The sequence below is a fragment of the Dipodomys ordii genome, unplaced genomic scaffold (assembly GCF_000151885.1).
Source record: "Dipodomys ordii isolate 6190 unplaced genomic scaffold, Dord_2.0 Scaffold191, whole genome shotgun sequence".
In the NCBI taxonomy this organism is placed as follows: Eukaryota; Metazoa; Chordata; class Mammalia; order Rodentia; family Heteromyidae; genus Dipodomys; species Dipodomys ordii.
This window is the reverse complement of record NW_012267407.1, coordinates 879,162-895,946: the sequence shown is the minus strand read 5'-3', so window position 1 is coordinate 895,946 and position 16,785 is coordinate 879,162. Positions and strand designations below refer to the sequence as shown.

Here is a 16,785-nt window from a genome sequence, read left to right as displayed (position 1 = left end):
AAAACCAGAAGTGGAGCTATGGCTCAAGTGGTAGAGCACTAGCCTTGAGCTGAAGAGCTGAGGGACAGTGCCCAGGCCCAGAGTTCAGGCCCCAAGACCAGCAGAAAAAACACACAAACAAACCCATATTCCATCAGATTCCATCTCACCCCAGTAAAATTGGCCAACTTGTGAGTTGGAGCAACAACGAATGTTGGTGAGGATATGGGAAAAGGAGCCCTACTGCGCTGCTGATGGGAAAGTAAATTAATACAACCACTCAGGACAGCAGTCTTCAGGTTTCTCCAAATACTAAACACAGACCTTCCCTACCACCCAGCCATACCACTCCTGGGCATCTACCCTGAAGCATCACCAGCCAGGGATATGACAAGGACACCTGCACACCCATGTTCACTGCCACACTATTCACAATAGCCAAGATATGGAAACAGCCCAGATGCTCCACAGTAGATGAATAGATCCACAAAATGGGGTGCCTACATATAATAGAATTTTACACAGACATTAAAAAGAATAAAGTAATATCATTTGCAGGGAAATGAGTGGAACTAGAACAAATCATATTGATGAGGTAAGCCAAGCTCAGAGAGACAAACAAGCGCATGTTCTGATATGTGGAAATTAGATCTAAAATGCACTGGGATATGATGAACTATATAGGATTTGAGATATGCACACAGAGTGAGACCAAGAGAGGATATTTTAGGAGAAAAATACAAAGGCACAATGCCTCAGTGCCTTATCATTTTATATAAAATAATATACATATTTAAATGAACTCAATATACAGAAACAAGAGAGCTCTTTTATTTTCAAAGTTTTAGTTTATAGTTTTTATTTATTTATTGTCAGTCATGGAGCTTGAATTCAAGGGCTGGATACTGTCCCTGAGCTTGTTTTGCTCATGGCTAGCACTCTACCACTTGAGGCACAGCACCACTTCCAACTTTTTCTGTGTATGTGGTTCTGAGGAATTAAACCCAGGGTTTCATGCATGCTAGGCAAGCACTTTACCACTGAGCCACATTCCCAGCCCCAAAATTTTACAATTCAATAAACTTAAAGGCTGGCTTGTGCCTGTAATCCCAGCTATTCAGGAGGCTGAGATATGAGGATCACAGTTCAAAACTAGCCAGGACAGAAAAGTCTGTGAGGGGCTGGGAAGGTGGCTCAGTGGTAGAGCGCTTGCCTTGCATGCCTGAGGCCCTGGGTTTGTTTGATTCCTCAGCACCACATAAGCAAAAAGAAAAAAAAGCTGGAAGTGGCGCTGTGGCTCAAGTGGTAGAACACTAGCCTTGAGCTGAAGAGCTGAGGGACAGTGGGACAGTGCCCAGGCCCAAAGTTCAGGCCCCACGACCGGACCAAAAAAAAAAGTCTGTGAGTCCAAAGAATCTTATCTCTTTTTTCTGAGTCAGAAAAGGTCAGAAGTTGCAGTAGAGCACTGGCCTTGATCACAAAGAAGCTTAGGGATAGCACCCAGGTCCTGTGTTTAAGCTTCAGGACTGGCAAATAAATAAATGCCTACAAGGCAGGAATCAAAATCTAGATCAGATTCCCATAAATAAGCTGGGCAAGGTGGCACATACCTTTGATTCTAGCTATGCCCAGGAGAACAGAAGCCTGAGGCCCAACCAAGCAAAAAATGAGAAATCTTACCTGGAAAATAACTGAAAATAAAATGGCTGGGGGTGCTGGGAAGGTGGCTCAGTGGTAGAGCACTTACTTGCCTTGCATGCCTGAGGCCCTGGGTTCCATTCCTCAGCACCACATAAGCAAAAAGAAAAAAGCCGGAAGTGCCACTGTGGCTCAAGTGGTAAAGCGCTACCCTTGAGCTGAAGAGCTGATTGACAGCGCCCAAGCCCAGAGTTCAGGCCCCACAACTGGGCCAAAAAAAAAACGGCTGGGGATTGTGGCTGAAAGGGAACAGCATCTGCTTAGCAAGTGTGAGGACCTGAGGCCAAACCTCTGTACTCGGGCTGGAAGCATAGCTCAAGTGGTAGAGTGCCAGCCATGAGCAAGAAAGCTAAATGAGAGTGCAAAGCCCCAAGTTCAAGCTCTGGTACAAGCATCCATTACAAACACACTACTGCAAATATGTAAGAAATACATCAAACTCACCACTTCAGAGTTTACTATTTATTACTAGTTATTGTTTACATGTTTGCTATTATTAATACTCTTTAAGTTATTTCCCTTTATTGTAAGTGTAAGAAAGAAATATTATTTGGGGGGCTGGGGTGTAGCTGAGAGGTAGAATAATCTCTAGCATGCAGAGGCCCTAGGTTCAACTTCCGGCACTACACTTGTGTGTATGAGTTTACATATACAGATACAAATGCATTCAATGATAATGTTTAACATTTCAAATCAGCAAATTATAGCCACTGGCCAACTATTTTTGAAAATAAAGTTTTATTAGAGCTCAGGCCAAAGTTCATTTAAATGCAAGACCCAGAATCTATGCTTAAGGATTTTATATTTTATCCACTGTGAACATTTTTTTTTGTATTTTTATTTTTTAAATGCTGCACTGAGTGCCAGCTGCAATCCCAGTACTGGGGAGGGTGAGGCAGGGTTTTGAGCTCAAGGCTTTGTCTATAGAGCAAGAACTTTTTTTTTTTTGTCAGTCATAGGGCTTGAGCTCTGGGCCTGGGCACTGTCCCTCAGCTTTTCAGCTCAAGGAGATCACTCTACCACTTGAGCCACCATACCACTTCTAGTTTTCTAGTTTTTCTGGCGGTTAATGGAGAGAAAAGTCTCATAGACATTCCTGCCTGGGCTGACTTTGAACCATGACCCTCTGATCTCAGCCTCCTGAGTAGCTGGGATGACAGGTATAAGCCACCAGAGCCTGCCAAGACCTTATCTCTAAAACCATACTCACTCATGTGTGTACACATGTACACACAGACACATATGTGTGAGTTTTACTTGGCTTCACCTCCAGTTTTGGAACCCCGGCCTGGGCCCAAGGAGATCCATGATGCTCTCCTGGAAGCTGTCTCAGTTCCACACACAGTGCTTCGCCCACAGCCTGACTCACTGAGAAACGCAGTAGATGTGCACCAGGCTCCTCAGGCCTTGGGTCTGAATAATCCCCTCCCCCTCCCCCATCCACTCTCAGGCTGCCCATCCCCACATTCTGCCCATCCTTCTACCCCACTGGAGTTTCCTTCTGCCCTGTCACAGAATGGCTGCCCACCCTCCCTGGGCCCCCCATGGTGTGCCTTGGGATGCAAAGGAGGGGAGGAGTGTGGAGCTGATATGATTCACATCTTAGTCTCTTGCTGGCTGAGCAGCATGGCTGGCTGAGGCTCTGCAGAGTATCCTGGGAGCTATAATATCTTCCTTGCAGAAGGGAGTGGAGAAAACACTGCCGCTAGTCAAGTGATGATTAGCCCAGGGCCTCACTTAAGGCAGCGTGTGTATGCTGCTGAACTAAGCCAGAAAAAGTTCAGCCCTGGAATTCAGAGACACATGTCTTGGCTATGTGATTCTCAGCAAGCACACTGATGCTTTGTCCCTTGTAAGTGAAAACTGCATTTATTTAATGGGGTTGCTGTGAGGGTTATTATTGATGGCACATAATTACTGACAGTAATATCATAGTGCTGTCTTCATAAAGGCACCCCCTCCTCAAGCTGCACACACACACACACACACACACACACACACACACACACACACACGAGAGTGACCTGTGTTCTGATCTGATACCCTATTCCCATTGGCTACCAGGAAGCTCAGGGGCAAGTCAGAACACTGCCCTTTTCTAAAACGTGAAGGTGCCTTTGCCCCTTTCACCAGGAAACTCCCTTGTGGAATTGCATAGACCATTGTGCACCACCCAAAATCCTGTCTGGGATGAAGCAGAGGGGTGCAAAACAAAAACCTTCCCAGAAGCAAACAGGGAAGCGATACTTGTTAAAAGCAGGAGGTGAAAGGGGAACCGTGGGCTCCCAGGAAAGTCTTTCCTTCCCTTCCCCCTATCTCTGGCAACTAAAATCAGAGACAGCTTCTGCCACATTTCCATGAGAGTAAGTCACTGGGGGGAAGGGGGGGCTGTTGCTGGGCGTGCCTCTTTTGTGGATTCTCAGCCTTCACAGAAGCTGGGACATATAAGACTCAGGGGATATAATGGATGAGTGATGGTAGGAAGAAACCAAAGGAGGAGGAAAGGAAGAAAGGGAGAGAGGGAGGGAGTGGAGGGAGGGAAGCAAAACTAGGTATGAGCGGCTTGGCATTGTGGATCATGCCTGTAATCCCAGCTATGTGGGAGTTGGAGATTAGCAGGATGGTACACAGTTCCAGGCCAGCTCCTAGAAAAAGCATGAGACCCTATCTGAGAAATAACTAAAGCAAAAAGTTGCACACTAGCCAGGTGCCGGTGGCTTAGGCCTGTAATCCTAGCTATTCAGGAGGCTGAGATCTGAGGATCATGGTTCAAAGCCAGCCCAGGCAGAAAAGCCTGTGAGACTCTTATCTTCAATAAACCACTAGAAAACCAGAAGTGGAGCTATGGCTCAAGTGGTAGAGCGCTCGCCTTGAGCTGAAGAGCGTAGGGACAGCGCCCAAGCCGAGTTCAAGCCCCACGACCAACCGGAAAAAAAAAAAAAAAAGTTGCACATTGTACCTCCTTGGCAAGAGCAAGGCCCAGAGTTCAAACCCCATTGCTGCAACCACCACCACCACACCATTCATGTGAGTGAGGGTTGGGCAGAACTGTGGCTGGGAGAGGGAGTCTCTTGGATTCCTCACAGCAAAGCAGCAGCTGTTAGTAGCACACTTCTTCAGAAGCAGACACTGAGGCTCGATGGTTGCATGAAACGACCCAGTGGAGGAGAGGATGAATGTCCAGGTCCTGGTGAGCCACCAGGACAAGTGGCGTCCATACCGCTCCCCTGAAACCAGCCCTGTGGCCCCCATTGGGGAGTAGGCAGCCAGGCACAGTGCAGGGGAAGGAGAGACACCTGGAGGGAGGGTTGGGAGGGGAGGATGGGCCAGGGGTCCCTGGGGCTCCTGGGGAGGGGGGAGAAGGGAGGATTGGACAGTTGTCCCTAGGGAACAGCAAAGGCAGGAATGGAGCAGAGCATCATAGGGGAGCAGAGAGGGGCTACTGGGGAGACATCTACAGATGAGGGCTGAGCTGGGCCAGGGCGGGGTCTAGGTCAGGTGCTTGGATGACTCGATCAGGGACCAGGCGGTGGCCTCACTCGGTCAGGGGGCCTCAGAGAGTGCCACTGGGCAATGGGCCGCCGGGGGTTGGCCAGCATATCGGCCCAGTGCCGCAGGCCGGCACCCCCAACTGCCGCGCCCACCGCCACCCTCCCGATGGCCTCGTTCTTGCCCAGTTTGTCGTAGTCCAGCACGGTCAACTCCACCTGGACCTTCTGGGGTGGGTGAGGAAGAAGAGGAGATGGAGGGTGAGGGAAACAGGCCCAGGGAGGGCTAAGTTCCTCTCCCTGCCACCCGGGGTCTGCTGGAGGAGCTTGAAGGAGGGGGGGGAGGGAGGAAGGAGGCCAGTGGAGGGCAGACACCCCTATTTGAGTGGGCTGGGACTCATGACCCTCATCAGAGGCAGGAGGAGCTGACAGGGTAACTTCAGGCCCCAGCACCCAGGTGGCTAAGCCTCCCTTCCTCTTGCAGCCGGAATTCCTGAGGGTCTGGGGCTCTTCTGGAAAGGTTGTGGATGAGGCGAGGGGCAGGCTGGGCTCACCTGGACTTGGTCACAGGATACCTCGAAGCTGAAGGCCTCGTTGTAATAGGGGTTCAGCGTGTTCTTCTTGATGGTGGTTTTCTTCTTCCGCACCTTCTTGCCACCCTGCAGCAGGTGCACCTTGACGTAGGGATCTGGGGAGAGAGCCGAGAGGTCTCGGAGTTGTCTCCCCCCCCCCGTGAGTTTGGGGAGCGAGGGTCTGATGGGGAGGGCACACTAGGGTTTGGGGACACCCCAGGTACAGTACCTCAGGTGCTCAAACAGGATCTCCACCTCCTCGTGGCCGCCCAGGGCCCCTCTGTCCCCAGACGCTCGGAGCCCCGGAAAGCCCCGGAACCGAAGCCAGAGCCCCCGGTTCCTCACCACTCACTCACCCGACAGCCCCCCCATGTCCATCTTCTTCAAGTTTTTAGCTTCCAGGACGATGACGGTGAGTTTCCCGGCCGTGGGAACGTAGCGGAGAGAGAAGCAAATGTCCCCTAGCTTCTCCTGCTGTGAGGCGGAATGGAAGCCATCACCACTCTCGCCTGGCCCGCAAGGTCGGGTCTGCCACAGGCAGACATCAAACTCTGGGTGCCCAAAGAAACCAGGGAAGAGCACCAGGAGGCCTGGACTCTGATTGATTGGTCAAGGCACCAGGAGGCCTGGGCTCTGATTGGCCCAGGGTGTAGGGAGAGAGCTGTGGGTGTGGCCGCGCATGCTCACCTCCTCTCTTGGAGCCACCTGCAGCTCCTGCCAGGACTGTACTGGGCGCCCCAAGTCCACGGAGCTCATGGGGACCCGCACCTCCCCGATGGCGTCATTGCGGGAGAAGCGATCGAAGTCATACACTGCCATGACCAGCACCCTGCCCCCCAGCTCCACATACGGGACCTTGGGAAAGGGGTAGGAAATCAGAGAGGAAGTGGGGTACGATACATTCAGGTGGAAGTGGGGGGGTAGGTGGGTCCCAGAAAAAAAGTTGAGGGAGATGAAAATGGAACCCAATAAAGAAATACAAGGATCTATGGGGGGTAGGGACCAAGGGTCAATGAAACCCAAAAGGGAGCCCACCCAGCTCCGAGGGGTCACCAGTGCCCCCAAAGGACAACTCTGTGCTAGAAGCCCAGTTGGAAGCTGCCACCTGAGCTGTGGCTGCCTCTAGGGAAAAGCTAAAGGGGGTGTCCCTGGCCATCCGGGGTCCAGCTGCAGGTCTGGGGCCAGACTCAGGTCTGTCCTGGCCATCTGGGGCCTGGGCGCAGGGTCTGTCCCCCGCCAGTCAGGGGCCTGGCGCAGGCTGAGAAGCATAAGCAGTCACCACTGCACTACCTTGAAGGCAAAGGTCTCTCCAAAGTACGGGTTGAGCGTCTGCCGATGCACCTTGGTCTCATGCCTCCGGCGCTTGTCTGGCAGCAAGTAGACGCTGACATATGGGTCAGAGGAGCCCCCCAAGTCCAGGGCCACCAGGCCCTCCGCTTGCAGAACGCCTACCAGAAGCTGCAGGTGCCAAGCCACAGAAGGAGGACCCTTCTTAGCCTATTTCCAGAGCCTCCTCTGGAAAGAATCTGTGATCCTCTGGGGTCTCCCAACCCCTACCCCACCAGTACAGACTCACCTGGCCACTCTGGAAGTCATAATCCAGTGAATATTGCAGCCGTCCTAGCTCCTGCTTCTCTGCCACCTGCTGTCCCCGCCCAGATGGCGCCGGGTCCAGGTCCTCCACTTCCGGCTGCACCTGAAGGGACCAGGGACAATAGCAGGTGATGTCTTCCCCTGATAACCGAATCATCCTCAAGGCTCATAAGCCCTGGGAAGTTCACAGATCCATTCCTTGGTCTAAGCAGAGTCAGAGTTTGAAGAGATGGGTGTGGTGGCTACTGTGGTGGGAAGGGACACGGGACTATGATGTGTGGGGCACTGAAAAGGGACATAGAGGCTGTAGGGTGGAGGAGCTAGGCTGGGCCACGTACCCTGTCTATGTAGCTCCTGCCTAGTTCCTTCACTTCCTGGAGGTAGACTTGGGCTTGGGCCTGGCTTTTCTTGCCCAGCCGCTTCCGACAGCGTTTCACATAGAGATAGAAACAGCAACTGAAGAGCAGGAGGCCAGCGCCTAGCAGGAGGGTAGGCAGGACCCACGGAAGCACTGGGAAGTAGAGGGGAGACAAGACAGATTTAGGTCCCCAGAGGCAGGCTGGATTCCCTGTAAACGCCGGACTCCTGGCCTCATGTTCCACTCCGGCCATTCCTCGTGCCGTCCTTCCAACCCACCTCACCCACGAAGCTAGCTGACGCCCCAATCAGGCCCACAGCATCCGGGTTCCCTCTTTACTTCTCCTTTCTTCCCCATCCCATTGTAATTGCTGCTCAATCCATTGATGTCTAGGGTTAAGACTGCCTCTTCTTCCTGGGACTCAGTTTCCCTATCTGTAAAACGGAGGGGGAGGGGAGCCTCTCCTTCGCAGGTGGAAGACCTCATTCTGTGCTCCGCCCTTGAGCCCTGGTTTCACTAGGACGCCAGTTCCATCCTTTTCCTCGCCTTTCATCCCGATTCCCGACTCAAGATCCCAGCCAGATCCCACCGGGTTTTCCAGCCCGTCGTTCCCGGGGACCCCACGGGGCCGAGCGCCTAGCCTCGGGCGTCTCACCTGCGCCCCGGTGGAGGCGGCTGGAGTCGGGTGGCGCGTCGGGCGCTGGGGGCCCTTGGGTCGCGGGCTCCGGGAACATGGTGGCGTCGGGGCGCTGTGGTCCCAGCTGCAGAGGCACCCGAGCGCCCCGGACCCCCACTCCCACCCCCAAGCACCCACTGAGTCCTCCGAGCGACCGGGAGCCCAGCTCCTAACAGCCGCGCGCTCAGGCCGGGGGCCGCAGTTCCCTCCCGGACGCAGCCCCTGGACCCCGAGGCCCCGCCCCGCCCGCCCCTCCACAGCACCGCCCCCATAACCCCGCCCCTTACCTTCCTCCGCCCGCCCGCCCCCTCAATCCGCCCCGCCCACCCACCCAATTCCTCCCCGACCCCCCCCAGGGCCCGCACCGGAAGTGGGAAAGGCCAACGTGGGAACTGGGGCGCCGGGTTGCCCCGGGCAACCAGAGCGGTTCATCTTGGGCGGGGCGGGAATCCCTGGTTGCCGAGCTACCGCCTGTTGCCAAGACGACGGGCGGGGCTGACGCACGGAGCCAGGACCCGGACAGAGCAGGCTGGCTCCCCACCCCACCCGTGCCTGGGACCCTTGCTGACCCCCGAGCGGGGTCCCCGGATGAGAGCGAGGGGGGGGCTGCTCTGCATCCTCAGCCTCGCTACCCCCCCTCCGCACCCTCTCCTCGCGGAGGGCGGGGCGCTTACCCTTCCGCCGCCGGGCCCCGCACGCCCCCTCCCCCCTCCTCTCCCTGCTTCCGGCACTGGCAGCCGCGGCCGTCCGCACTCCTCGCGGAGACCCCCCTCCCGCCCGTCCTCCCCGAGTGCGTCTCGCTGCCCTCCGCAGTGTGCGGGCTCCGTCGGAGGGGGTCCCCCTCCCCGCCCTCCTCCCCCGACCCCCGTCTCTTTGTCTCGCACCTTTAAATCCCGACTTCCCCCCTCCCCAGCATCCCTCCCCTCGCCCGTCCCCCGTCCCCGAGGGGTGGGCTCGGCCGAGGGTCTGGGCAGCTCCTACCTGCGGGGCGGTGGGGAAGCCGGCTGGGATCCACGGGAGCCTGGACTCGCCGTCCCCGCCGACACGTGGGCGGCGGCGCTGTCCCGGGTGCTGATCTCCGGGCCGGCCTGGGCTGCGTGCGCTCCGCCCCGGGAACGCGCTCCGCCCCGCCAAGCCCGCGCCCCCCCCCCCCCCCCCCCCCCCCCCCCCCCCCCCGCTCCTGCGCACACCGGGGACCAACAGACTCCTCTGCGGCCCCACGCGCCCCACACACTCGGCCAGGCTCCGGGCGCGCAGCTTGACCCGGAGAACTCCCGGAGGCCCGGAGGCCAGGGCCCAGCCGCCGCAGTCCAGCGTCCGGGGACCCCGGCCTTCTCCCCCAGGGGCGACCATGCAACCTACATTTCTTTTTTGCCGGTCTTGGGACTTGAACTCAGGGCCCGGGCGCCGTCCCTGTGCCTCTCTGTGGTCAAGGCGGGCGCTCTACCACTTGGGCCACAGCGCCACTTCCGGCCTTTTTGAGTAGTGGATTGGAGATAAGAATCTCGCGGGGACTTTTCTGCCCCCCTAGCCTGGCTTCGAACTTCGAAACTCAGATCTCAGCCTCCTGAGTAGCTAGGATGACCGGCGTAGGCCACCGGTGCCCGACTAAACCTGCCTTTCAGGTAAAAAACAAAACAAAACCATGATCAGCAGCCCACGGGGCTGGGAAGGTGGCTCAGCGGTAGAGCGCTTGCCTTGCATGCCTGAGGCCCTGGATTTGATTCCTCAGCACCACATAAGCAGTAAAAGCCGTGGCGCTGTGGCTCTAGTGGTACAGCCCTAGCCTTGAGCTGAAGAGCTGAGGGACAGCGCCCAGAGTTCACACCCCATGACCAACAACAACAACAAAAAACAAGATCAGCAGTCCACTCCCGCCCCAATTTCCCCCTTGAGACCCAGAGATCCACTAGAGCAAACCCTGCCTGAGAGGCATTATTTAATAAATTATGGTACAGAAAGAAAACGCACCCCGACGGCGACCGCAGACTGACTCCGATTCTGAAAGGAAAACCTGCCCTTGTTCCTCCCATCGCCAGAATTCCAACCCAGGGTCCATCCTTCCTCAGAATCCAAGTTCCAGACTGTCTCCTTGGGACCCTGAGCCCGGGAGAGAAATCCCCAGATCCCTCCCCCCCTCCCGCTCTTCCCAGGAACCAGGAACCCGCCCTGGCTCCCCTACACACTCTGGGTGAAAGCCCACCACACCCAGTCTCCTGGGGAGACAGGCATTCAGTTCCCAGTCCCTCTTCCCACCCACAGTCGGCTCTCCTCTGGACTTCTCACGGGATGAGGCGCTGGAGGAAGCACAGGCAGACTCCGCCCTCCATAGCTCAGACCTCCCGCTGCTGGGCCTGGATGGCTTCGGAGTTCTGGTAGATGAGGCAGGCCCCATTCTCGAGCATGGCCTCATTCTGGGGGGAGGGAGGGGCTGACTGCTGGAGGTACTTCAGGATACAATGGTGCAAGAACACATATTGGGCCTGGAGGGAGGCACTAATATGAGGGGGCTGGCCCAGGATCCCACACCTGCCCTCACTGCCCTGGGTCTTCTGGAGCTCCCAGCCTGGGGAAGAGGCACGGGGTGAAGAGGGGCCCTCCCCATCACCTCAGTCTGCACCATCAGTGGGCGGCTCTCTCTCATCCTCCTCACGAAGCTGAAGGGCCCCACAAGCCCCTCACATTCCAGCTGCCGGAGCAGGACATCCAGGGCGATGAGTGTGCCTGTCCGGCCCACACCAGCACTAGGCAGGAAGGGGGACCATGGTCATGCCATGGAGGGGAGGCACATCTGAAGTCCTGGCTGATGGGGAGGGGGTAGTCTTGCGGAACTCAGGAGCCTCAGCATTGGACAAGATATGGTTTCAGTGGGGACTGCTTAGGTCCAAAGTCATGCTGCCTTGGAGTCTTTCTTTCTGTCAGACCTTGTTCTCTGTGCCTTGCGCCCTTCTCACACCCGTACACCTTCTGTGTTCACCATCTTCCTTTCACTTACCTTGAAAGACCCCGAGGACTCACCTAACGACTCTGAGTCCCAAGAGTGACTCTCACCTGCAGTGCACAATGGGTGGGCCTCCCTCCACGGTCTCATCCAGCCACTGACGAAGCAACTTCCAGAAGGCCAGCAGAGGCTCTGGGGAGTGGGGGACGCCATGGTCTGGCCAGGCCAGGTAATGGAACTGGCGCACAGATAGAGTCTTCTGCTCCTCCACCTGGAGGGAGAGGGGACGGCATATAGGTTTTGGGGTTTGGCTTCTACACCTAATGGTTGGTTTCCCAGGATGCACAGCAGGGATGATGGTGGGTTTCCCAGGATGCATTGCAGGGACAATTGTGAGTTTCCCAGGATGCACTGTAGAGATACTTCACAGAGGGTATTCTGGGTGGGGTGAGTGCTCACATGGAGGAGCTGCAGCTCCCGCACCGTCCAGGACTCTGTCACCTCCTCACTCAGCAGCGTCACCCGAAGAAGCCCGTGGGTACAGGGCTGAGAATCCAGAGGCCAGTAATGCTCGCATTTCACCTGGGGTAGAACCAGGGAGTCAAGCCCAGGAGCCCCTCTGCCTGGCTCTTGTGTTCAGAGCAAGGAGGCTCCCCTGCACTGACAACGGGGTGTCTCGTCACCATGCTGTGACAATCGCATGCCATGGATGTCTGCCAGCCAAGTGGGCCCATCCATCCTGAGCCCGATCATACCCTTGCACAAATGTCCATGTTGGAAACTTTATCCCCAAAGGTATCTATCAATGGTATCTGAAGGCGGGGCCTTGAGGAAGTGATCAGATGAGGTCGTGAGCCTCCTGGATGGTATTTGTGGCTTTATAAAAAGAGGGAGGGGCTGGAAAGGTGGCTCAGTGGTAGAGCACTTGCCTTGCATGCCTGAGGCCCTGGGTTCCATTCCTCAGCACCACATAAGCAAAAAGAAAAAAGCCGGAAGTGGCACTGTGGCTCAAGTGGTAGAGTGCTAGCCTTGAGCTGAAGAGCTGAGGGATAGTGCCCAGGCCCAGAGTTCAGGCCCCACAACCGGACCCAAAAAAAAACGAGGGAGAGACTGGGTAGGGGATTACCTATCTGCAACCCCAGACTGAGGAGTGGAGCTAGGCAAAAGGAATGGCAGAAGCCAGCTGGGGCTACACAGTGAGACCTTGTCTAAAAAAATAAAAGATGGAGAAGAAACAAAGGAAGAAGAGAAAAGCAGGAGGAGAAGGAAGAGGAGAAAGAAGTGAAGGAGAAGGAAGAAGAGGAGGAGGAAGAGGAGAAAAAGAGAAACAGGAGAAGGAGAAGGAAGAGAATCAGGCATTGGTGACTCACACCTGTAATCCTCACTACTCAGGAGGCTGAGATCCAAGGATTGAAATTTGAAGACAGCCTGGACAGGAAAGACTATGAGACTCTTTTTTTTTTTTTTAATGGTCTTGGTGCTTAAACTCAGGGTCTGGGTGCTGTCCCTGAGCTTTACTGCTCAAGGCTAGTGCTCTACCACTTTAAGCCACAGCGCTACTTCCAGTTTTCTGGGGGTTAATTGAAGATGAGAGTCTCAAGGACTTTCCAGCCCACGCTGGTTTTAACTGCAATACTCAGATCCTAGTCTCCGGAGTAGCTAGGATTTCAGGCATGCCCAGCTGTTTGTGAGACTCTTGTCTCAAATAAACTTCTAAAAAAAATCAGAAGTAGAGTTGTGGGTCAGGTGGTAGAGGGCTAGCCTTGTGCAAAATGCTTAGGGATAGCATCCAGGCTCTGAGTTCAAGTCCCAGGACTGGCATACACACACACACACACACACACACACACACAGAGAGAGAGAGAGAAGAGGAAATAAAACAGAAGCAGAAGGAGAAGGGGGAAGAAGGAAGAGGAGGGGGAGGAGGAAGAGGATGAGGAGGAAGACGAGGAGAAAGAGCAAGCTTACTCCATCACTGTGGGATACTCTGCCACATTATGGTGCATATTTAGACTTCCAAGCCTTCAGAACCTTGAGCCACATAGACTCCTCTTCTTTATAAATCGCCCAGTCAGCTGGGCGCTGGTGGCTCATGCTTGTAATCCCAGGAGGCTGAGATCTGAAGATTGCAGTTCAAAGCCATCCCAGGCAGGAAAGTCCATAAGACTCATCTCCAGTGAACCACCAGAAAACCAGAAGTGGTGCTATGGCTCAAGTGGTAGAGCGCTAGCCTTGAGCTGAAAAGCTGAGGGACAGCGCCCAGGCCCAGAGTTCAAGCCCCCATGACCGACCAAAAAAAAAAAAAAAATATATATATATATAAATCACCCAGTCTATGGTTCTCACAGGAACAGTTGATGGACTGAGCATACGCACACACCCTCCCCACCACCTCACCTCTACCCTCCTACTCTCAGACCAGTGGACAGCCTGGTGGAGGAGCCCCTGGGAAGGCCAGCTGGGACTGTTTTAGACATATCTCATACTGGGGTAGGGCCCCTCTCTGGGAGGGTGGGGTGGGAGTGGAGGCAGGTTGTGTGTGGGAGGGTCACGCTCCACACAGAGATCCGCCCTGGGACAGAGGTCTCCTCACCCGGCTGGACTCCACACAGTTGGTCAGCATGACCAGAGTGTGGCTCTGCTGTTCCCACACCAGGCGCCAGAAGTCACCCACAGTGTGGGGCAGGGGACCCTGGGCTGCGATGAACTCCTGGGCACTCCAGAGACCCTGGGCGAGGCAAGCAGGCAGTCAGGGGGTTGGTGGGTGACTGTCCCAGAAGGCCTCTCCCCCCTCCCCAACCCCCACCCCCAGGTGCCCTCGCAGGCTCACCGGCAGGAAGCTGGCGTTAATGTAGTCTGACCCCGGCTCATCGTGGAGGGGCTGCAGCGGTACCCGTGACCAGTCGTCTACAAGAAGGCACAAAAAGTCGTGGCCTTAGCCGTGCACATAGACAGGGCAGAGAGACCCAGGGAGGGAGGCTGGACAGACCTGGAAGCCATGTGTGTGGGGGGGTGCATGGGCACACACAAGGGTTTGTCTGTCATAGAACAGGGATGGGGAACAGGGATGGGGGCAGTGGACAGGATTGAAGCTGGGGATGAAGACAGCACAAATCTAGGACTCACAGGGCAGCACGTTCCTGTAGCGGTTTTTGGCCATGTTCTCTGGAGCAGAAGCCACCATCTGAGATTGGCCGTGGCCCTCCACGGCCAATAACTAGGACAGAGATGGGGGGAGGGGGGGTTGTAGAGTTCCCCAGCAGAGCCCCTGGAATTCTCCTTCCCCTCCTGTTTGCCCTTCATACCCTGAGATTCTGTAGCACCCACACAACAGATGCTGGGCAGCTACCCACCTCTCACCTAGGGAATCTATCAGGCTAACAGGAGACGTGGGGATTTTTTCAGGAAGGCAAGAGGGTAGAGGCCAGGAGAATGAAAGACCATCCCTGTGGGTGTGAGTCACTGGAGGAAGCAGCTATCCTTGTTCTAAGCTATCAGTGAGCTGAGGGCTAGGCATGGCCATTTATGCCTGAAATCCCAGCTACTGGGGAAGCAGGGAAGGAGGCTTCAGTCCAAGGCAGGCATGGACAAACATGTGAGGCCCTATCTAAAAACAGCCTAGAGCTAGGCATCAGTGGCTCATGCCTGTAACCCCAGCTACTCAGGAGGTTGAGATCTGAGAATTGATTCAAAGCCAGCCTGGGCAGGGAAGTCCATGAGACTCTTATCTCCAATGAAGCACCAGAAAACCAGGAGTGGTGCTGTGGCTCAAGTAGTAGAGTGCTCACCTTGAGCTGAGGGATAGCACCCAGGCCTAGAGTTCAAGCCCCATGATGGACAAAAAGAATAAAATAAAAATAACTAAAGAGCCAAGTGCAGTAGATCATGCCTATTATCCTAAGATCAAGAGAATTTCAGTTCAAGGCCAGGGCAGAAAGTTCATGAGATGACACACATACACACACACACACACATATCTCAACAGAAAAAAAAGGGGAGGGAGCTGGGAAGGTGGCTCAGTGGTAGAGTGCTTGCCTTGCATGCATGAGGCCCTGGGTTCAATTCCTCAGCACCACATAAGCAGAAAAAGCCAGAAATGGCGCTGTGGCCGAAGTGGTAGAGCACTTGCCTTGAGTTGAAGAGCTGAGGGACAGTGCCCAGGCCCAGAGTTGAGGCCCCATGACCGACCAAAAAAAAAAAAGCAGAAAAGTGGAGCACTGGTGCCCACACCACTAATCCTAGCTATTAAGGAGGCTGAGATCTGAGGATCACAGTTTAAAGCCAGCTTGGACAGAAAACTGCCCTGAGCCTCTTATCTCCAACTAAACCACTCAAAAACTAGAAATGGCATTATGACTCTCATAGTAGAGTGCTAACCTTGAGCACAAAGAGCCTCGGGGACAGCACCCAGGCCCCAAATTCAAGCCCCACACTGACCAAACGAACACCAAAAAGCAGAGTGAGTTATGTGGCAGGTACCTGCCAGGAGGAGAGCTGTGGTCCAGGAAGGCCCCAGAAAGAAAACAAGACCCACAATAGCACCCAAGTAAAAGGGGGAGAGGTATGACTCCAGCGATGCAATGCTACCTAGCTAGCAGGAGGTCCTGAGTTCAAACCTCAGCAACACACACACACACACACACACACACACACACACACCAATAGTTGAAAAGATAAGCACGTCCAAGGAATTCTCTAGAACTGAGCAGATCCTAGCATAACTCTTACTGCAGCAAGCGGAGGCAGAAGCAAGGGAGATCATGAGTCTGAAGCCAGCCTGAGCTATAGATACAGCAAATACAAAGCTAGCCAGTCTGAGCTGGAATACGGCCCAGCCATAGAGGGCTTAACTGCTGAATGCCAGACCCCTGGCTCCCTGGCACAGCTCAGGAATGAAGGTTTACTGCTTTTGCTTAACCCAAGGGCTGAGGGGGTTTGGGTGGGGCAGGGGCAGGGCTGTGCAGAGCTCCACTCCTTCTCTGGTCCCCGGACCTGGTACTCCTCTGCAAATCCATAGCTGCTGTCCTTCTCATTTTTCCTAACGTGGTCAGCAAAGTCTTTGGCCAGGATGTCCCCTGGGGAGCTGTGGTAGGGAGAAGGAAAGGAGAAGATGTCAACCTGCAACATGCAGTGCTTTGGGGGTAAAAGAAGAGATGACTGCCATCTAGCAATGCCACTTCTGGGCACAAACCCAAAAGAAAGGAAGACCGAGGCTTGCCACACTCATGGCAACCAAGTGTTCTATGGACTCACACACAATGGAATAGTATACAGCCTTCAAGTGAGTCTGACACACGCTGTAGCATAAGTAAATTTGAGGACACTGTGTTGAGAAGTAAGCCAGATTCCTCCCCACCCAAAAAAAGACAACTAATATACGATTCCACTGTGTGTGTCAGTACCAGGGCTTGAATTCAGGCCTTGAGTGCTGTCCTTTAGCTATTTTGCTCAAAGCTACTCTTTTTTTTTTTTTTTTTTTT

General features: G+C 54.7%; 2 protein-coding genes across 2 annotated transcripts in view; both read right to left on the bottom strand.

Annotated features, from left to right (window-relative positions):
- Positions 1-5,192: 5,192 nt before the first annotated feature.
- On the bottom strand, positions 5,193-8,465 carry Syt5 (synaptotagmin V). The gene is made up of 8 exons (XM_013034565.1): positions 8,344-8,465; positions 7,669-7,841; positions 7,314-7,433; positions 7,028-7,195; positions 6,425-6,592; positions 6,094-6,208; positions 5,720-5,853; positions 5,193-5,393 (listed from the first exon to the last, which is right to left on the bottom strand). The coding sequence occupies exons 1-8, from the start codon at positions 8,420-8,422 to the stop codon at positions 5,193-5,195; spliced, it is 1,158 nt and encodes a 385-aa protein (XP_012890019.1). The 5' UTR covers positions 8,423-8,465.
- Positions 8,466-10,697: 2,232 nt separating this feature from the next.
- The window catches only part of Ptprh (protein tyrosine phosphatase, receptor type, H), an 18,240-nt gene continuing 12,152 nt past the window's right edge, over positions 10,698-16,785 (bottom strand). The window contains exons 8-15 of the mRNA XM_013034533.1: positions 16,298-16,388; positions 14,432-14,522; positions 14,136-14,212; positions 13,899-14,033; positions 11,765-11,887; positions 11,416-11,576; positions 10,973-11,108; positions 10,698-10,847 (exon numbers count right to left, since the gene is read on the bottom strand). Coding sequence (XP_012889987.1) covers positions 10,698-10,847; positions 10,973-11,108; positions 11,416-11,576; positions 11,765-11,887; positions 13,899-14,033; positions 14,136-14,212; positions 14,432-14,522; positions 16,298-16,388 — 964 coding nt within the window. The remainder of the gene's footprint in view (positions 10,848-10,972; positions 11,109-11,415; positions 11,577-11,764; positions 11,888-13,898; positions 14,034-14,135; positions 14,213-14,431; positions 14,523-16,297; positions 16,389-16,785) is intronic.

Coding starts and splice junctions, on each gene's coding strand:
- Syt5 (XM_013034565.1), bottom strand. CDS start 8,422: ATGTTCCCGGAGCCCGCGACCCAAGGGCCCCCAGCGCCCGACGCGCCA. Junction 7,434..7,668: donor GCAGGAGCTACATAGACAGG/GTACGTGGCCCA, acceptor TGGTCCCTTCAG/GTGCAGCCGGAAGTGGAGGA. Junction 5,854..6,093: donor GGACATGGGGGGGCTGTCGG/GTGAGTGAGTGG, acceptor CTCTCTCCCCAG/ATCCCTACGTCAAGGTGCAC.